Here is a 20,736-nt window from a genome sequence, read left to right on the forward strand (position 1 = left end):
GTTTCAACTGTTCTGCCTTATTATTATTCGACCATGCTGGTCATTTATGAACATTGAACATCTTGACCATGTTCTGTTATAATCTCCACCCGGCACAGCCAGAAGAGGACTGGCCACCCCACATAGCCTGGTTCCTCTCTAGGTTTCTTCCTAGGTATTGGCCTTTCTAGGGAGTTTTTCCTAGCCACCGTGCTTCTACACCTGCATTGCTTGCTGTTTGGGGTTTTAGGCTGGGTTTCTGTACAGCACTTTGAGATATCAGCTGATGTACGAAGGGCTATATAAATATATTTGATTTGATTTGATTTGATTTGTAGCAGAACAACTGATTGCCCACCTCAACAGCAGCCCCTTCACATTACACTCCATGTAGTTTGGCTTCAGAGCGAACCACTCCACAGAAACGGCCAACTTTGTCCAAGATGGACAAAGGGGGCGTTGTTGGGGCTGTGTTTCTGGACCTAAGGAAGGCCGTTGATACTGTTAACCATGAGATTCTCATCACAAAATTGTCCAAGTTCAACTTTTCCCCTGATGCCTTGAGATGTATGAAATCATACCTTGAAGGCAGAACTCAGTGTGTCAGAGTGAGCAATGAGCTGTCGCCCACTCTTAGCTATGATTTGGGCGTGCCCCAAGGGTCAATACTGGGGCCCCTCCTGTTCAGCCTGTACATTAATGATCTGCCTTCTGTCTGTACTGGGTCTGAAGTTCAAATGTATGCAGATGATACAGTGATATATGTGCATGCAAAGAGTAAACAACAAGCTGCACAAGAACTCACTACTGTAATGGTCCAGGTTACAAAGTGGCTCAGTGACTCGTGTTTCCAGTCTGTGCGAGCAAAACAGTCCTGTAGCTTAGCATCTGTTCATCTGACCACTATTTTATTGACCAAGTCACTGGTGCTTACTGCTTTAATGTTCGCTTGTAAGCAGGAATCAGGGGGATATAATTATGGTCAGATTTGCCAAATGGCGGGCGAGGGATAGCTTTGTACCCATCGCTGTGTGTGAAGTAAAGGTGGTCTAGAGTTTTTCTCTCTGGTTGCACATTTAACATGCTGGTGGAAATTTGGTAAAAACAGATTTAAGTTTCCCTGCATTAAATCAAATCAAATCAAATCAAATTTATTTATATAGCCCTTCGTACATCAGCTGATATCTCAAAGTGCTGTACAGAAACCCAGCCTAAAACCCCAAACAGCAAGCAATGCAGGTGTAGAAGCATTAAAGTCCCTGGCCACTAGGAGCGTCGCCTATGGATGTGCGTTTTCCTGTTTGCTTATGACGGAATACAGCTCATTGAGTGCAGTCTTAATGCCAGCATCAGTCTGTGGTGGTATGTAGACAGCTATGAAAAATAGAGATGAAAACTCTCTAGGTAGATAGGATGGTCTAGAGCTTATCATGAGATACTCTACCTCAGGCGAGCAAAACCTTGAGACTTACTTTGACATCACTTACATATATGCATAGTCCGCCACCCCTTGTCTTACCAGATGCCGCTGTTTTATCCTGCCGATACAGCGTATAATCCGCCAGCTGTATATTGATTATGTTGTCGTTCAGCCATGACTTTTTAATGTCCCTTTGGTAGTTTAATCTTCCTCGTAGGTCGTTGATTTTATTTGCCAATGATTGCACATTAGCTAGAATAACGGAAGTCAGGGGGGGTTATTCGATCACCTACGAATTCTCAGAAACCAGCCCAACCTCCGTCCTCTTTTTCTCCGTCGTCTCTTCACACAAATGACTGGGATTTGGGTCTGTTCCCGGGAAAGCAGTATGACGTTCACGTCAGTCTCATTAAAGGAAAAAAAAGCTTCTGCCAGTTTGTGGTGTGTAATCGCTGTTCTGATGTCCAGAAGTTATTTTCGGTCATAAGAGACAGTAGCAGCAACATTATGCACAAAATAAGTTACAAACAATGCCAAAAAGCGACTACATAAAAACACAATGGGTTTGGATCACGTAAAACATTTAGTTTATGGGAAAAGTGGACTCTTGCCTTTTGGCTGATCCATTTGTGGTTTCACGGTGGGTGAAAAAAAGAGTTGGGTCATGTGGAATCGGTGAGGGTAACCAGAAGTGGTCTTGTGATAATTGTTTGTGCTTCTGTTGGGCAGAGGAAGAATGCTCTCAGAGTAAAACAAATGGGGTCAAGAAAATGTAGTTGTTTCGTTCTCAAGAAAAAGGCACCAATGAAAGGAGTGATAACTGGGGTAGCAGTAGATATAAAAGTTGACCAGCTGAGGGCAAAGTTTCCCGGTGTATGTGATGCTCGTCATTTGATGTGACGCAGATAGGGTGGCGAGAGCGGGGAAACAGAAGAGCCGTTGTCTGTTCTTTTGAGTTTTGAAGTTGAGTCTTTGCCTAACAAAGTGAAGTTAGGTTATATAAGTTATCCTGTACGAGCTTATGTGCCAAATACATTATGATGTTATAGGTGTCCAGCTTATGGTCATGTGGCAGCAGTGTGTAGGAGGGAGGGTCCAATGTGTGAGAAATGTACAGAAGGGCATTAGGCAATGGAATGTGTGGTATTGGGGAAAGTAGTGGATTGTGTTAATTGTAGGGGTGCTCATAGAGCTGGGGATCAGAAATGTCCCGTGCGAGAGAGGCAGGTTAAGGTTTCCAGGGTTAGAGTAGTGGAGAAGTTGTCATATGCTGAGGCAGTGAAGAAAGTAGAGGAAGATGGGTTAAGGGGGAGGAGTGGTGAGAGTAGTAGAGATATACCAGTACAGAGGGATAGGCCAAAAAGTAAAATAAGTTCTAGCATTTAATAGCAATGGTTATCAATTGTACTGCAGGGATGGATCAGAAGTCCCAGAAAATTAAGGTTGTGGTGGCAGCGGCAGAGAGGTATTTGCATTTAATTAGTGGAATAGGGAGGTGTTCATTTTATTGTATATAATTTTGAAATTAGTGAGAGTAGTGTTAGATGGCAGGGTATTTATTTAGTGCATATTTGTTTGTTTTTCAAGCTAAGTGTAAGGGAGTTGTACTCCAGTCTAGTAGGTGGCAGTAATACAACAAATTGGATGCCAACCGCAGTTAAACCTCATAGAAGAAGAAGCACGTCAAGCGTCAGCCATCTTCTCCAGCCCATCATTCATTTCCAATGAAAGCTGCGTTTGCCTTGCAGCATTGCGTTGCAGAGGCAGTTGCTTTGCGTTCGGTGTTCTGCATACGTTGGATTTATCAAATGTATGTGTCAAACTGTATGCATTGAACTTTTGTTGCATACATATCCAGATGATGATGATGTTTACTATTTTGCGCAAAAACACTGTCGTTTTTCGAACACACCGTTCGAAGCTGTCAATATTTCATCAATACGTCCACTCCTATTTATAGAGTTTATCTCGTGATCTCACAAAAAAACTTTTGTTGCCATGAGCTCACAATGAGTCATTTTGAGGGAGATGTCCTCAATTTGGTATAAGTAGTGCCAAGACGAGCTACTACTTCCAGTTCTCTCATTTAATACATTACCCATACCACCTTGCGGTCCTTAACGGAAGTCCTTTCCTTTCGGCCGTTGCTGACTCCCTTCCTAAAATTACACAGGCGGGTGAGTTTATCAAAATCTATGTCCATCTACTGGTTTAGTCGACAAAATAAATAATGTTGACATAAATAATCACCGGCGCAAATTCAACATTCAGAAGCCATCGAATAGTATTAGACACTGCACATTTTTAAATGCCATGGTTTCGATCGGCTTGCATTCCATGTGGCTAGCTAGCCTTCCTAATATTAGAACTGGCTAGTGACTAGCGATGTCTCTACAGTGTGGCCGAGACGTGTTCGTTCTATAAACCACGCTTTAATTTAGCATGGTTTTTAGGATCACCCTGGATATCATATGCCTGTTAACTACTTTGACCAGACTAACAACGCAGCCAACCCTCAAACAATGTTCGTTGCTGTAGCTAGAACACACTTGCTACTTCAATGCGATTGACTGTTCCCATTTGTAAAGGTAGAGTCGAGGTGTCTGTTGACTAAAGTTAACCGTCAGCTACCTGTAGTTTGCTATTGCGATAAAGGAATAATCTTAATGACATGCACCGTGTTAGCTGGCTTGTTTTCTAATGAGAGTTGTTGGCTTTTAGTTACTAGTCATGTAACTGACTAACGTTTCACAACCACTGATTGTGGGTGATTAGATATGCAATGGTTGTTTTTTGCCAGTTGTGAAACACTGCCCAAAATTAAGTTAACAAATAACATTTTACCCCATTACAGGTCACCATGGCAGCCCTCCGACCTCTTACCAAGCCGAAGATCGTCAAGAAGAGGGTTAAGAAGTTCATTCGCCATCAGTCTGACAGATATGTCAAGGTCACGGTAAGAGCATTTGCTACAGGCATAACTTTAAAGATGATAGATCTGCCTTTAGGAATGTACAGTTCTGTAATTTGTGGAGCGAGCGATGCTTTTCAGACATTACACATGCAGAGAGGCAAAGGACATTGATCTCCCTCGAGCCAAGTAGTTGGAAGGAACATTGATTATAACTGCTTTTAGTAAGTAACATATTTTTCTATGCCCCCTCCAGAAAAGCTGGCGTAAGCCCAGGGGTATTGACAACAGAGTCCGCAGGCGGTTTAAGGGCCAGATGCTGATGCCCAACATCGGTTATGGTAGCAACAAGAAGACCAAGCACATGCTGCCCTCTGGCTTCAGGAAGTTCCTGGTGCACAACATCAAGGAGCTGGAGGTCCTCATGATGAGCAACAAGTACGTTTTGTTGGGTGCACTGTATTTTTCCCCGTGGGTCCATTTGGCTTGTTTACTCAAACAAGTATCATTAGAGATGCAATAATATATGCTTTAATACAGTTATCCTGGTGTTCTTTCTAAAGGTACTAAATACAAAATGTGTTGGATAAGTTTTTTTATTTTTTATTAGGGGCGAGGGGTTTCTTCTTTGACCTGAATTTCCAGCATTATCCACTAGGCTTGCTACATGTAGAACATCCGAGAAAATGTTTTGACACAAGCTTTCTCCAATCAATCTGTAGTTGTGTGTGTGTTTGGGGGGGGGGGGGGGGTCGCCTAAGCCAGGGGAGGCGTAGCTCTACGAATCTTAATAGCGCAAAGCCTATTTGACAGGGAATACTATTTGTAGAAATCCAGTGGACTCAGAAGTTGTATCTAAAAATGCGGACCTGTCAACCTGCACGTATTTTGCGTACCATGCTTGAGTACCCTAGTATGAAAAACTACCCCAAAAATGCAAAACAAAATAGGCTTCTAGTTGGCACATTGTGGTTTTTGACTCAACCGTATTACGTGGTAGCTGAGGCAGTCAGAGGACTTGGTCGAGGAGGACCACATCTCTAGCTCTCTCCCTGTAGTCGTAGTACTATCAAAGATGGTTGATAAATGAAGAGTTGTCTGGCTGATGACTATTGGAAAAACATTGTCAGTACCTGTCTTAAGGGGTTTTCTCTCCCATAGACACCAATGCAATAGCAGCTGAGTCTGGTCTACTTAGTTAATTTACTTTAATTGAACCAGAAAAAACAGCTAGTGGGTTGTCTTGCTTCCTTTTCTGTCTCTGGTACAATTTTCCTCCCTTGAGCTGGATGGCAGCTCCACTTTGTCAGTTGATGCCACTGATGTGAGGAAAAAGGGTAGGGAAAAATTGAGAGCAAACTGTTTGCCAAATATATTTTACAAAATTGTATGTTTGTCAAGTGAACAATCACTATTTTGTAGTCAACTAAGGCTTCCTTACAACGATGGTAGTTTGCTACAGCGTTTAGTCAACTAAGTGAGAACACTTGTCTGCACATGCGTTTCTCAACAGTAGTATGCGCGCATGCATTGACAAGCAATGAAACTGCGAAGTCACTGCGTGGATGGAAAGACTCGATGTCCCGATGATACTGTCCTTCACAGAAAGTTCCGGTAGACTGTTAAAGATTAGTAAGGCTATGTTAAAAATGTCTTCATCTTTTCTCTTGATATAGATCTATGCCAACAGTAGGCTTCTAAGTATGTGATAATAGTCAGTTTACCAAAACTATCAATGGTAGCCCAGTAGACAAGACTAACCTGATAGATTAGGGTGTGGATGGAGATCTGAAAAAGCTCATATAGGCCTAGTTCAGTTGTTTCATATTCCAAATAGCCTACAGTAAGGTAGACCAGGGTTTCCCCAACTACTGGAGCCCCCCAGGTTGGGTAGGCCAGGAGGGTGTCAAGTCAACTTCCCCCTCAGGAAGTTGGAGCATTTTTTTTGCCCTAGCACTACAAAGCTGATTCAAATAACCAAAGCTTGATTATTAGTTGGTTATTTGAATACGCTGCGCAGTGCTAGGGCAACATTTCTCCAACTTCCTGAGGGGGAAGTTGACTGATAGTCTCCGGACCTGCCCCTCCCCAACTTTAGGCCTTGATCAGCAACAAATTGTTTGAAAATCCTAGGGCGTGCCCTAATTTGATACATTTTAAACTTTTTTCTAGTTAGCTACTGAAGAGCAGCCAATTACCATATACCCATGAACAATCTATAGCCTACCATTCCTACTGAGGCAGTCTTCTGCCAACTTATGTAATAGGCTATAAAAGGTCAATTTGCGTATGATATGAGCAACGCGCACATCGTGGGGTCCACTTCAGGGCTTTACGGTGCGACCATTCTACTGTGTGTGCGGTTAAAGACTTTGCTGTGCTGCCTGGAATTTTCATTTAGGAGCACCAGTGTGCCTAGAAAGATGAAAGATCCGCTATGCAATAATCGCTCCGCCATTTCCTGGGTACTAAAATTCTAATAGTTTGCCTAATTTCAGTTTGTGACAAAACATGCAAGTATAGTGTAGAGAATCATTTAACCATCTAAAGTGCTGTTTGGAGCTGGTGTGCAAAAGTAAAAGCCGCGGGAAGCATAAATATAGCGCACATAGAACTGCTTCTTAGGCTTGCTTTCAATGAGAAAGAAACGTGAGTTTAAGATCTGTCCATGTAAATTTTATCCGGTCGCCCAAAAATAGATATTGCAACTTTAAGGATTCTAGCTTTATAAAATGTTCATTGTGCTCAATTATCTTTTCCTGTGCGCCTTCATCTTTCAACTTGGGGGCACACATGCTCCATGTAAAATATTGTCAGCGTAGAGACCTGCATGGGTCAGGGGCGCTGCCTCCGCACTGAAGTGATACTCCCCAGAAAATGTCAAGGTTGGAAGGTCGGAAAATGGGTCAATTAGGGGCAGTTTAAGGGGAGCGTCAATAAATCCAATCATGGAAGTGTGCTGTATCGAACTCTGAGTGTTCCCCCAACCGGCAGTTGAACCCTGGTCCAGCAACTGTCAAGCCAACACCTTAACCGTTACACCTGTCCCCCCACCACGCATTCACACACAACCAGGCATTGATTGGAGACGGCTTGACAAATGTCTGAAATAATGCAGAGAAAAACTAAGCTAGCAAAAAGAAATTGCATATGAAATTTAAAGACTACAAATTTAAAGACTGTTCTATACTCGAAGGAGAGAAACATACCTACACTGTTTTACTATTAAATGCAATGCTGCTATTTTAAATTTCGTAAAGCAGCTTGTGTTACTTAACCAGGCAAATGGTAGCTAACTAGATGGCTGGTGGTGACTGGTTAGTTACAGGGAAAGCAAGAGAGTGGCCTGCGAGATGTGTATAATCAGAGCAGAGCTGGTCTGCCTGTGCCCACAATCATCACTTGCTCCACCACAGCTCAACAGCTCATGTAGGCTGTGTGCCAGGTGTGGCGTGTCTTTCCCACAGCTCAACAGCTCATGTAGGCTGTGTGCCAGGTGTGGCGTGTCTTTCCCACTGCTCAACAGCTCATGTAGGCTGTGTGCCAGGTGTGGCGTGTCTTTCCCACTGCTCAACAGCTCATGTAGGCTGTGTGCCAGGTGTGGCGTGTCTTTCCCACTGCTCAACAGCTCATGTAGGCTGTGTGCCAGGTGTGGCGTGTCTTTCCCACTGCTCAACAGCTCATGTAGGCTGTGTGCCAGGTGTGCCGCGCGTCTTTCCCACTGCTCAACAGCTCATGTAGGCTGTGTGCCAGGTGTGGCGCGTCTTTCCTACTGCTGAACAGAACTGCGCATCAGTGCTGTTAATATTATTTGTGCTTATCGCTCTCAATCTTTCCAAAAACTCATGTCTACTCCATTTATTAGTCAGATTTTGGCCACAGAGAGCATTTTGTATTGTTTTAGTCAAATGAAATGAAAAAGAATTTGCCTATTTGGTCAGTTATAGTCTGGTTAATTGCCACTGAAAAATAGGCGTTTGACAAATAATTTATCCTGCTCTTACCTTCTCCGTAGGACCCATGCTGCTGAGATTGCCCACAACGTGTCTTCCAAGAACAGGAAGCTGATTGTGGAGAGAGCAGCCCAGCTGGCCATCAAGATCACCAACCCCAATGCCAGACTCCGCAGCGAGGAGAACGAGTGATCCAGCCATTATTTCCCAATAAAACACATGTTTAAATGTATGTTCTCCTGGCAAATTATTTTTTCTGGTCTAACACTTTGCTATAGCTAGACTGTTCAAATTCTCTACCCGTTTCCCTATATTCCTGACACCAATCCTCCCTTTAAAGTGGAGAGTAGACACGTGGGCGAAGGGTTGAGAATTGGTCTGGTTCAGCATGACTGGTCTAGATGGTTCTGAGATTTCTTTGAGAACCATTGAAAGTGTCAAGTTCCGAGTGCACCTTTGTGAGAAGGGTTATGAAATACATCAAGTTAACTTCTTTTCAGACCAAATCCTGTATATACTCCTACCTGTTAGACAGTCCTATAGAGCAGAGAGGGTTGTACCTGGAAGAGAAAAAAAGACCATGTTATTTAGAATATTTCAATACCACAAGCTAGGCTTCTATCTCATTTGTGACAGATTTTCATGTGAATATTCTACAATCAGCGTAAATACAATATGCTGATTGTTTCCATCAAGTTGACTTGTTGAGGATGAAAGTCTGCGTGATGCCATAGTGCACATAAAAATTATGCGTTTTCAACTCCGATGGTTTTGTCAGAAATGTTGCGTTATATAGCGCATGTTTCTTCTCTGATCTTGCCACATGCGCTCGCAGATACGGTGCAGGTATAGCCTGCCTACGAGATGACATTATGGACAAAACAGTAGCCACGCATTATTGGGAAGGAGCATTAAGTTCATCACCTTGCACTTTCACCAAACCAATGAAGTTCCTGATATATTTAATCTGTAGCCTAATAAAATGCATGCTTTCCCAAGTCATTGTGGGGGGGACCACATGTCAAGTTTGGTACAATGTGACAGTTATATCAGTATTTCCACTGCCATGTCTCACATAGTTTATTGACATTTGGCAAGTTCATGACAAATTAGCTTTTTCAATCAGGCCTGTCCTGACTATTTTTATCTGTCATCTATTTTACGCGCATTAAGATTAGATGGAAACCTGGTTACTGGTGACCTGTGATCTGTGTGCAACACAAGGGAAGTTTTAGACCTGTGTGACGTGTCTCGACTGAAACTATGGGATAGCACTGACTACTATTCCCAAGTGCATCAGTGTTTGTTGTGCTAACAGCCTTGTGGCACTTCAGCTGGTTGTGCAGTCATCCTTGCCAACACCCTGTAGTGATCCTTAGCCCCATTCTGACAATTTAGGATTTAGTAAAGCAATGGAAACTTGTATGAAAGATGTTTTCAACTTCCTATTGATATGCTCTCAACAGGGATATATGAGGCTCGAAGTAGTTGAATCCCCTTTGGGATCTTTGAAGATCTTGAAGGAAGTTCATAAAAATAATAAGATATGTCTGGGACATTAATCCGACTACTACACGATTATCATGAGTGCAATACGAGTCTAATATCCAGATGCTTTCAAATCAAGATATCTTGATTTAATTTGCAAATATGTTGTAATTTAACACTACTTAGATTTGAGTATTATTCAGAAATATTGATGAAACCAAAGCGGTTTGCTTTCTTCCACATGACTTTCATTTCTTCTCTGCTTATGACAGTTGGGCCTCATAAATTAAAGTAATTTAATGTAGACAACCGCATACAGTGTTTTGTTGGAATTACAGAAATGAACATGTTTAGATGCCCTTTTCAATCATGCACATTCATGCTGCAATTCTGAAATGCTATGTTTTGGCATGAATAAATAGCCAGCCACCTGGGGTGAAAGTTTCCATTGCGTTCTGGCAGGCTGTGCCATCTCTGCAACATTTAGCTCCTATCCATCTGTTCATGTAAAATACTGTGTCAGTGATAAAAATCACAAACAATATAACATGCATTACATTTACATAACCTTACCTGAAATGAATAACAATGGACAGCATCTTCATGTTTTTGTTTGCATGTAGTTTTAATTTCACATTTTGTGTGTGTGTGTGTTACGAGAGAAGCAGTCACTGATGGGTTTATAAATATGCATAGATTTACGAATATGTATATCTTTCGTAGGTTTAGATTTTTTTTTTTTTTTTTTTTTGTAGGCTTATTCAGACACACCTGAGGATGTTGGGACTCCTCCAGTTAGGGTTGTGAAGAGACCGCAGGACGGAGCTAGAGGAAACCGTTTGGAGGAAAGCGATCGAGAATGTTTTTACTTTCGGTGACTAGAGAGTGAATATGGCAGGCAGAGTAATATGTGGAAAGGGACGTATGGGCAACCCAAAGCTCATCACCCTGGCCTTCTCTCAGACCGAGTCCATGAGGAAAGGAGGAGGAAAGAGGAGGATGTTCTCCTTTTCACTCCGTTGTCGGCTCGGGATCATCAGAGGGAGGACCAAAGGTACTGCTTACGCAACAATGTTTATGAATACTTATGATGGCAGAGCCCACATGATTTATTTTTGTTCATTAAAGCCAAACGGACGAGTTGATTGGGTTTTTACACTGCACTGTATTGTATATACTGTTGCAGGCTCCAGCCTGAGTTGTGTGGGAGCTGAAGTGCCTTATTTCTTAGTTGAGACCGTTTTAAATAAGAAACTATACCTAGAATTTATCTTGTCTATTTTGTCTTGTCAAAATCAATATGATAACTTAGCTTAAATGTGGGATGAGTTATTTAATGGAGTCATATTTTACGTTTAGTTTACGTCTGAGCTACCTTGCAGGTGAACATCGTACTATGATTATGAATTATGACTGTGTCATGTTCACCACCTCTGAGCCTGTCTTGTAGGCTAAGTCATTTCGTGATCGGTGTGTTGACTCAAGTTTCTGTCATCCCCGCTCCCAGTTATTCGCAACTAGAGCTGATAGCCATACATTGGCAGTATGATCAGCTGCATGTTAGAAAGTGTGCCCAGCTACCTTTTGGTTGGAGAGTAGTTCATAGCTTTTACTGTACTTTCAACGTATGTGAGAGCTTATTCTTTTAGAGGTAAGTGAACATGTCATGTCTTATTTAACATATATTACAATGGTCTTATTTAACATATATTACAATGGTCTTTTAGAATGATCACTAATTGGAAGTGTAAGACAATAGCACTGTTTTATATACATTTAAACAGTCAAGTATCTGTTGAATCTAGAATCGATTACATATTGCTTTCTAGCAGAATGTGTGTAATTTTTGTGTGTAATTGATTCTCCAGTCTAAACGCAGCATTTATTCTACTTCACAGAACTACACTGAGTGGGTGTGCTTCTACTACTCTACATAATTGGGTGGTAGGTAGCCTAGTGGTTAGAGCATTGGACTAGTAACCGAAAGGTTGCAAGATCGAATCCCTGAGCTGACAAGGTACAAGTCTGTCGTTCTGCCCCTGAACAAGGCAGACACTGTTCCTAGGCTGTCATTGAAAATAAGAATTTCTTCTTAACTGACTTGCCTAGTTAAATAAAGGTAAAATATATAAATAATTACCCTAATTGTGTGGCCTAGTATGTTCTGTTTCCCTGGGTTTTTATAAGACCAACAAACAGCTCTGTGTCTTCTGTTCCTCTTTATTCTGTAAGAAATTAATTTGTTTCGCTCTGAAACACCTGAGTAAAGGGGGTATTAAGGACGAAACTCGGAGGAAATTGTCTATGCCAAAGAGTATTGGGTCCACTGGAAAGAGACTACTAATTAGGAGATATGCTACATTGGCGAGAAATACTTCTACAGTGGAGAGAACGTTTTGTTTGTAGTTGTTTGAGGTGTCTCTGGTCAGGAAAATGCTACATAGACTTAATAAATCTATGCATTGGGATCAAGGATGTATTTGTACTGCACATATAGTTTACTAGCTTTTATTTGTACTTGAGCTCATCCTCACATCTGTGTGGACTTTGAAGCTATTGTGTGGGCTCTAGTTCATATTTGTGTCTGTTTAGAGCTTTAGTATATCCTTTGATGCCATTTCCCTACTCTCAGACCTGACTATGACAGAAGTTCCTTTGGGTGGGATTGTCAGGCCTTATAGGGGGAAAGAATGGAGGGAGGGTGAGTCAGGAAGTGGCGAGCATGTGAGGGTGACAAATGGACAGACAGGTGGGGCTCTCAGTCAGTCAGCGGTCGTTTGAACTCCTCTGTAAGTGTGTGTCTGGGTAGAAGACAGACAGCGCAGTGGCAGTGGGGGAAAGAGCCCTCTCACCCAGAGAAGGGAACATGAGATGTTCACCACAGATTGAAAGCGAGAAACCATATTGTTGTTTTGATTTATATCCATTGCAGCCATTGTCTCATATAAAGGACAGGATTCTCTGGTCAGAAGTTGAGTGAATAAGTCTCTTTTGGCTTTGTAGCGACATGCATGTACAGTTATTGGTAGGGGTGCTCAGTGGTGTAAAGTACTGAAGTAAAAATAATTTAAAGTACTACTTAAGCCATTTTTTGGGTTATCTGTACTTTGACATCTTTTACCTCTACCTTCCTAAAGAAAATATTGACTTTTTACTCCCATACATTTCCGCTGACACCAAAAAGTACACGTTACATTTAGAATACTCAGGCATGACAGAATTATGGTCAAATTCATGCACCTATCAATGTAGCGCGTTGTCATCCCTACTGCCTCTGATCTTGCGGACTCACAAAGCACACATACTGCGTTTGTAAATTGTCTGAGAAAAAAAAACAATGAACAAAAAAGGAAATTGTGCCATCTGGTTTCTTAATATAAGGACTTTTGATGTACACTATTTACTTTTACTCAAGTATGACATTTGAGTACTTTTTTCCACCACTGTACTTAAGTACATTTAAAACCAGATACCTTTAGACTTTTACTCAAGTAGTATTTTACTGGGTGATTTTCACTTTTACTTGAGTCATTTTCCATTAAGACATGTTTACTTTGAATCAAGTATGACAATTGAGTACCTTTTCCACCACTGGGGATGCTCTTGTATAAGCAGATAATAATCATTGTGATGAGCCTATGGAATGGGAGGTGGAATTTAAGGCACGCGAGGGGAAAAGCTGCGAACATTAGTTAGCCAGTGTATGTGTGTGGGTAGGATGACTATGGTGGGCACAGTAAGATGGGCACTGCTTATGTGTCGACTAGTGTGGAAAATGTGTAACTGCTTATGGCTGCTCTTGTATGAGCTCAGTGACAATGGATGTGTGGGTAACGTTAATTGTGTGCTTGACTGCACTGAGTGTGCGCGTGTGTGAGAGAAAGTGTGTGTGATGCAGGGGGTGTGACCGTGTCATGTGTGGGGAGAGTGTTTGACTGCTTCATCACACCCCTCTGGCATAGAGAGGGAGGGAGAGCGACCTTCTCCGACACACACTGAGGCTCTGTGTAATGGTTGCTTTGTGTGTGAGCTGGTATGTGAGCGTGAACGAGGGGTATGATTATTCCTATGGAATAGGAAGAGCAACCATGAATACCTTAAAAGGAACCTCAGAATGGTGGGAAGAAAAGGAGAGATGACTATTCCTTTGACGCTTTGATCATTTGGTTTCCCTGCTTTCGGTTTGTTGTGGGAATGACTTATTTTAGCAATATATATATATATATATATTTTTTTTTACCAAGTTTAAACAGTTAAAGGACATAGAAATAGATATCTATGGAACAGGATTTTTCATGCAATAAGTGAAGTCAAGATATGCTTCAAGTAGAACAGAGATATGAAGAGAAGAAAATAGTTTTTTGTCCTGCTTGTTAGCGAGTGAGACTGGGTCACAGAGGACACCGTATCCCCAGGGGCACCTCGCTGGGTCTGCTGGCCACTACAACAGAACAGTGACTTTCCTCTCAGGTCGGATGTCTTGACAGGACTGCAGCCATGCTTTGTGGTCTGAGGAGAGAGGCGAAGAACAGCAGCATCGGTAAATCTGCCTGACACTCACTGATTGTGATGATGAATGAATGAATATCACAGCCGTCATAGGCTATCTAGTGTGCACTGTATGTCATATGGTTTGTGGTGCTACACCCTAGTGTTGCAATAGTAAGGGGCTTAGGACTATCAATAGCACCTGTAACAGTATTTAGTTCTGAATGTGAAGAGTGAAGTATTTATACCTGTGATTCAATGTCTTCAGCATGGTGGTAACACACATCCCACTGGGCACACTGGTTGAATCAAACATTCAATGAAATGATGTTGAACCAACCTAGAATAGATGTTGAAATAGCATCTATGCCCAGTGAGGTAGATTGTCACATAGCTAGACTTTCTGTCATTAGATGTTATTTAGTCAGCTGGAAATGTTACACTTTTTCCCTATATTTGTACACATTCAGATTAATTGAGATTTGTTGAATGACAGCTTTGTCAAGCACCATTTTACTCGCAGTATATCTATTAATTCGCTATTAAGGCACAGACAGTAGACCAAATGCCATTGAATTAGGGCCAGACAGTACTGAATACAAGGCTGCCGTCTGAAATTGGAGCAGATATGGCAATGCAAACTGGGTCTAGTGAAGCCCAGTTTATAAATACTGTCTTACCTCTGAAAATAGCACTGATTTCATAGCTATTGTCAGAGGCCCCCACATTTAACCTACATTCTGATTGGTTCTAAAGAGGATAGCATACGGTGCCTTGAATTAGATTCATTTAATTGACATGCCAGAAATTAATAGGGGTGACTATTTTTCTGGCACATTACTTTGCACACCACTCTAAGTAATGTTGTAGGTACTGTCCTGTTTGCAGATCTTAAGTGTATCGTTTTTGCAGTTCCATACCTGATTCTTTAGCTACCACAGTAGATGAGTATTCCCTCTGCCAAAACAACATGCTCCTACTAGGAGGTTCGTGCCCTGCCGTACCCAGTTAGGATGTTGTTTAGTTCAAGGGTGCTTTTTGTTTTGCTTGCTGAATTGATTAAGCCAATTCAAGAAGTAATGTATTTGGCCCATGATTGGCCCGTCAGGATCACTAATGATGTTTTTCTTAACTGGTACAGCTGTATGTATGGTATAGTTGCGTTCAGTCACGTGGGGCGTATGGGGTCTTTGTAACCCAGAGCAAACGTTGCCTTTTGACTACAATGATGGCTGCTTGGACTGTCAGGCCCCTCATGAGGCTATGGGACCACACACGCTGCTGCCTGTCACAGTGTGTCTTTGGTGATTCACACTGTGTGTATGTGCGTGCCCGCCGTGCACTTATGCCCTAAGGTTGTTGAACAGGATATTTGTGCAAGGAAGTGTACATTATTGTTGTATGCATATTCCTGCAAGCCCTTGAGTTTTCTTTTTGTAAACTCTCATTATGTTTCATTTTTATATTATGTCTGCGTATTTTCCACAGTTAAGACGTGGCTTATCAACCACCATGATTCTATGATATGGAGACATTCCTTCTCCTCGTCTCTTTCCTTCAAATGCACTGATCTGAAAATGTAGGAAAGGTGAACGACCAGTACCAGCTAACTGTTTACACCCGTTCTTTTACATCTGTGCAAATGAAAGAAAGGTGACTAAGATATTTTAGCCTATTGAGATACACTCCATGTTATTTTGTCTTTGGGCCAATTAGTCCTGTGCATGACAAGAATGAAAATTGAGAATTTTTCCCTTTTTGACCAAAGGCTGGCCCCATTTGAATATTGATGATGTGAATTTAGTTAAGGGTCATGTGATATTATGCACGAGGGATGATTAGTTGCGATACAAAAGTGGATGAATGGTTAATTGAGTGTAGACAACACAGGACAGAAATATCACCTACACACGTCATCATGACAATCCTGCCTAAAGCTGATGAACAGGACATCACTAGGCTAAATTTGCATTTTGTTTTTCGTTACCAAGAGTGTTACATGTAGCATTGTACAGTGTAGCTCAGCAAGGGAGTGGAAAGGCTGAGCTGCGTTCAATCAATAGTAAGAATAGTGCTTATGTCAGAATATTTGGAGCACACGGTGTATGAAGTCGACCTGTCAGTGCAGCAGCTGAAATAGATGGACCTCTCATAGGCCCTAGCTTTCCGCAAATGTTTTTTTAAACAACTTTGGCTTAGCTTTTCCTTAAGTGTGTAATATGATGTTTAAGTCATTTGGTTGAAAAGTTTGTCCTCGGTGGACAGAAATGCTGACATGCCCATGCTGTATCCAGATTCAAATGGCAGGGCAGGGCAGCGTCACTGCAAATCTGGGGCCGGTGCTGTGTCAGAAATGGCTCCCACTGTTACGATCAATTAGGAGTGGTGGTGGGTGGAATCAGGCGCAGAGAGCAGGGTTCAGTCTTTCCTTCAAATTTATTCCCCAGTGCAACAAAACAGTCACGCCAACACACAGGGCGTATAATAGGTTGCCGGTCCAAACAACAGGACAAAATAGTCCGGAGAATAAATGTACAAATAACTCACACCATCAAACACAGAGTAACACAAACAAGCCCGCACAAATACCCAGCAGGCCTAGTGCCCTTAAATACCATACAAACAAACCCTAATACAAAACAGGTGTACCCAATTACCCAATAACCAAAAACAAACGGAAAGGAAATCGATGGCAGCTAATAGGCCGGCGACGACGACCGCCGAGCACCGCCCGAACAGGAAGAGGCACCGTCTTCGGCAAGGTTCGTGACACCCACTGTAAAAAAGACAATCCCAGAGGAACAGAGAACATTTCCTGGTTTCCTCTGTAGCAGCTGTTGTCGTTGACTGAAAATGTTTGTATTCTTCACGTGCCTGAACAGTCCTTTAACCACAGCATGTTCCCTCAAGAGTATTTCCCAGCTCTAAGGTATACTGTATGCATCATCTTGGTGCAGACATCATGTTTCACCGCAGGTAGAAGATGCCTGTGGACACATCACACAATCAGCTCCTCCAAGTCTAAATCTTAACCATTAGGGTGAACAAGGCAACATTATCTTTAGATAAGCGTCTATTGGGACAAGTTCATACTACTCGCACTAAAACTAGCTTTCTTGATCTCTTTACCCCTCCCACTGTTACCATGGAAACAGCAGGAAGACCTTCCGGGTTCTGAGATTGACCCGCCAGTGTTCTTTGAGTTAGTAGGCTAAGTGCCTATTAGAGGAGTTCCTTCCTGTTGTGCCTCTTTCTAATGTTCACACTCCCTCTAATAGGGATCAAAGGGTTAAACAAGGCCCAGGCAGCTGTCAGTGTGTGGACAGGGGATGTGATGGTGTCAGATTCCCCTCTCCTCTAAGGAACAGCATGCACACATTCCTCACATACTGTAGTAATTTTCCAAACGTCCAGATTATTCACCAAATGTCCCTTTCATTATTCCAGATGATGGGCCATACTCTAAGGGCAGCAAGGACTCTGGAGGGACCGACCATGCCCTTACCTCCAGGAGACGCAGTATTAAAGGTACAGTGTGATTACACCTTACTGTAACTTTCAGTCGTTCTACATTCTACAGTATCTTCTGTGGTACCATATCCACTATCTTCAGCCTTTTTCCATGATGGAAAGCTATCCACAAGAGTGTTTGATTGCACATGTTCCATCACGTCTGCGCTACATTGGCTGATAGATGTGGTACTGTAGTGCTTAGATAAGGTTGAGAAAATGCCTATGTAGCCTGTCGCTGGAGACTAAAGGAATCCTCTCCCTCCGTGGATTTCATTTAACAGCACAATGTGTCTGCAGCCAGACAGAATGGAACCAAGCACATACACTATATATACAAAAGTATGTTGACACCCCTTCAAATTAGTGGATTCAGCCATTTCAGCCACACCCATTGCTAACAGGTATAAAATCGAGCACACAGCCATGCATTCTCTGCACACAAACATTGGCTGTGGAAAGGCCTTACTGAAGAGCTCAGTGACTTTCAACGTGGCACCGTCATAGGATGCCACCTTTCCAACAAGTCAGTTTGTCAAATTTCTCCCCTGCTAAAGCTGCCCCGTTCAACTATAAGTGCTGTTATCGTGAAATGGAACAACGGCTCAGCAGCGAAGTGGTAGGACACACAAGCTCACAGAATGGGACCACTGAGTGCTGAGGCGCGTACCGTGGTAAATTGTCTGTCCTCGGTTGGAACACTCACTACTGAGTTCCAATCTGCCTCTGGAAACAACATCAACACTAGAACTGTTCATCGGGAGCTTCATGAAATGTGTTTCCGTGGCCGAGCAGCCGCACACAAGCCTTAGATCTCCATGCAATGCCAAGTGTCAGCTGGAGTGGTGAAAGCTTGCCTCCATTGGACTCAGTGGAGCAGTGGAAACGTATTCTCTGGAGTGATGAATAACGCTTCACCATCTGAGAACGCTACCTGTCACAATGCATAGTGCCAACTTTAAAGTTTGGTGGAGGAGGAGTAATGGTCTGGGGCTGTTTTTCATGGTTCGGGCTAGGCACCTTAGTTACAGATAAGGGAAATCTTAACGATACATCATACAATTACATTTTAGACAATTCTGTGCTTCCAACTTTGTGGCAACAGTTTGGGGAAGGCCCTTTCCTGTTTCAGCATGAAAATCCCCTGTGCACAAAGTGTGGTCCATACAGAAATTGTATGTTGAGATCAGTGTGGGAAAACTTGACTGGTCTGCACAGAGCCCTGACCTCAACCCCATCGAACACCTTTAGGATGAATTGGAACGCCGACTGTGAGCCAGGCCTAATCGCCAAACATTAGTGCCTAACTTCACTAATGCTCTTGTGGCTGAATGGAAGCAAGTCCCCACAGCAATGTTCCAACATCTAGTGGAAAGCCTTCCCAGAAGAGGCTGGCAAAGGGGAACAACTCCATATTAATGTCCATGCTTTTGGAATGAGATGCTCGACGAGCGGGTGTCCACATACCTTTTTTCATGTAGTGTAAGCTACAACGTCTAAACGCACTACGGCTAGCTAGCCATCAGTTAGGGTCAACCCCAATTTCAACTCAATTCTGTTCAGGAAATGAATAAATTATAATTTAGGAATCTAGAAAATTGCCATTTTGTGTCAAGATTTACATTTTCAATTCATCCACTGAATTCCACCAAATTATGTTGAATGTACTGCGTTAATATGGAGCTAACCCCATCCATGTCATCATTACCATAGAGGAGAGGGAGGGAAAGAGACAGAGATGGAGAGATAGAAAAGGCAGTGAAAGAGTTAGTCAGAATGAACGAGAAAGAGGCAGAATGATAGAAGCAGAATGATAGAGGCAGAGATCATCAATCCATGTTTGTAGCAGCTCAGACAAACCGTCTCAGTGTACCAGAAGGATGCTGACTCTGTGACACTGTTCCTCCTGTCTGTTTCTGTGTGTCTATAGAGGACTACTGGGGCATGACCACGTTGGACCTGATTAAAAGGGAAGGCAGCAGCCTGGGCCTCACCATCTCCGGGGGGTCCGATAAGGACGGCAAGCCCAGAGTGTCAAACCTGCGGCCAGGTGGGCTAGCTGCCAGGTGAGATCTTGGCTAGGATGACACATCTGTAACCAGGCAACCGCAGCGAGGTGTCTGTGTGTGTTACCCGCCACCCACACATGTCGTCCTAACTTAGGGATTATAGACACTGCAGTAGATCAGCTTTTTACTGGGTGATGTTTAGCCTGGAACTGATATTACACCAGGACACAGTCTATGAGAGAGTCTCCTCTGTTAATTAACAAGATAAATATGGATGTTCCCACCTACTCACGAATCACACAAACTAAATTAAATGACCTTTTACAACAGTGAATTATTTTGTATTAAGTTTATGTAGAGAACATTTTCAGCAACTACCTGCTTTATTTAATTGCCTCTATTCGCTTGGCATTCATAATCTTTTACGATGCTTCTACTCTCTGTTTATCATATATGCATAGTCACTTTAACTATACATTCATGTACATACTACCTCAATTGGCCGACCAACCATCAGTGCTCCCGCACATTGGCTAACCAGGCTACCTGCATTGTGTCCTGCCACCCACCACGCCGGTGGTGGGTGGCAGGACACGCTACTGCAACTCTCTGTTCATCATATATGCATAGTAACCATATCTACGTGTACATACTACCTGAATCAGCCAGACTAACCGGTGTCTGTATGCAGCCTCGCCACTGTATACAGCCTCTACTGTTAATTTTCATTGTCTTTTTACTGTTGTTTTATTTCTTAACTTACCTATTGTTCACATAATACCTTTTTTGCACTGTTGGTAAGCATTTCACTGTAAGGTCTACTACACCTGTTGTATTTGGCGCACGTGACAAATAAACTTTGATTTGATGTAATGTTTCTATTTTGGAGTGTGGATGTCACACCCTGACCTTGGAGATCCTTTTTATGTCTCTATTTTGGTTTGGTCAGGGCGTGAGTTGGGGTGGGCATTTCTATGT

At 42.5% G+C, this 20,736-nt stretch overlaps 2 protein-coding genes across 8 annotated transcripts in view; both read left to right on the forward strand.

The window, feature by feature from the left end:
- The first annotated feature begins 3,446 nt into the window (after window positions 1–3,446).
- LOC109907725 (60S ribosomal protein L32-like) lies at window positions 3,447–8,495 on the forward strand. 2 transcript variants are annotated; one of them, XM_020505884.2, is made up of 4 exons: window positions 3,447–3,576; window positions 4,254–4,355; window positions 4,567–4,748; window positions 8,326–8,495. In XM_020505884.2, exons 2-4 carry the CDS (start codon window positions 4,260–4,262, stop codon window positions 8,453–8,455), a joined length of 408 nt encoding a protein of 135 aa, XP_020361473.1. In that variant the 5' UTR covers window positions 3,447–3,576; window positions 4,254–4,259; the 3' UTR covers window positions 8,456–8,495. The 2 variants fall into 2 exon arrangements, with proteins under 2 accessions (XP_020361473.1, XP_020361474.1); XM_020505885.2 differs by having other exon boundaries at window positions 3,468–3,572.
- A 2,010-nt stretch (window positions 8,496–10,505) lies between these two features.
- Window positions 10,506–20,736, forward strand: part of LOC109906953 (glutamate receptor-interacting protein 2) — an 82,148-nt gene continuing 71,917 nt past the window's right edge. For 5 of the 6 annotated variants that reach the window (XM_031793877.1, XM_031793878.1, XM_031793879.1 and 2 more), the window contains exons 1-3: window positions 10,506–10,805; window positions 17,687–17,767; window positions 19,680–19,815. In XM_031793877.1, the coding sequence (XP_031649737.1) occupies window positions 10,643–10,805; window positions 17,687–17,767; window positions 19,680–19,815 (380 nt within the window). In that variant the 5' untranslated portion in view covers window positions 10,506–10,642. Of the gene's footprint in view, window positions 10,806–14,013; window positions 14,292–17,686; window positions 17,768–19,679; window positions 19,816–20,736 lie in introns of those variants that run through there. The other variant, XM_031793882.1, reaches the window with a different exon arrangement.

This window comes from Oncorhynchus kisutch, linkage group LG17 (genome assembly GCF_002021735.2).
Source record: "Oncorhynchus kisutch isolate 150728-3 linkage group LG17, Okis_V2, whole genome shotgun sequence".
NCBI classification, from domain to species: Eukaryota; Metazoa; Chordata; class Actinopteri; order Salmoniformes; family Salmonidae; genus Oncorhynchus; species Oncorhynchus kisutch.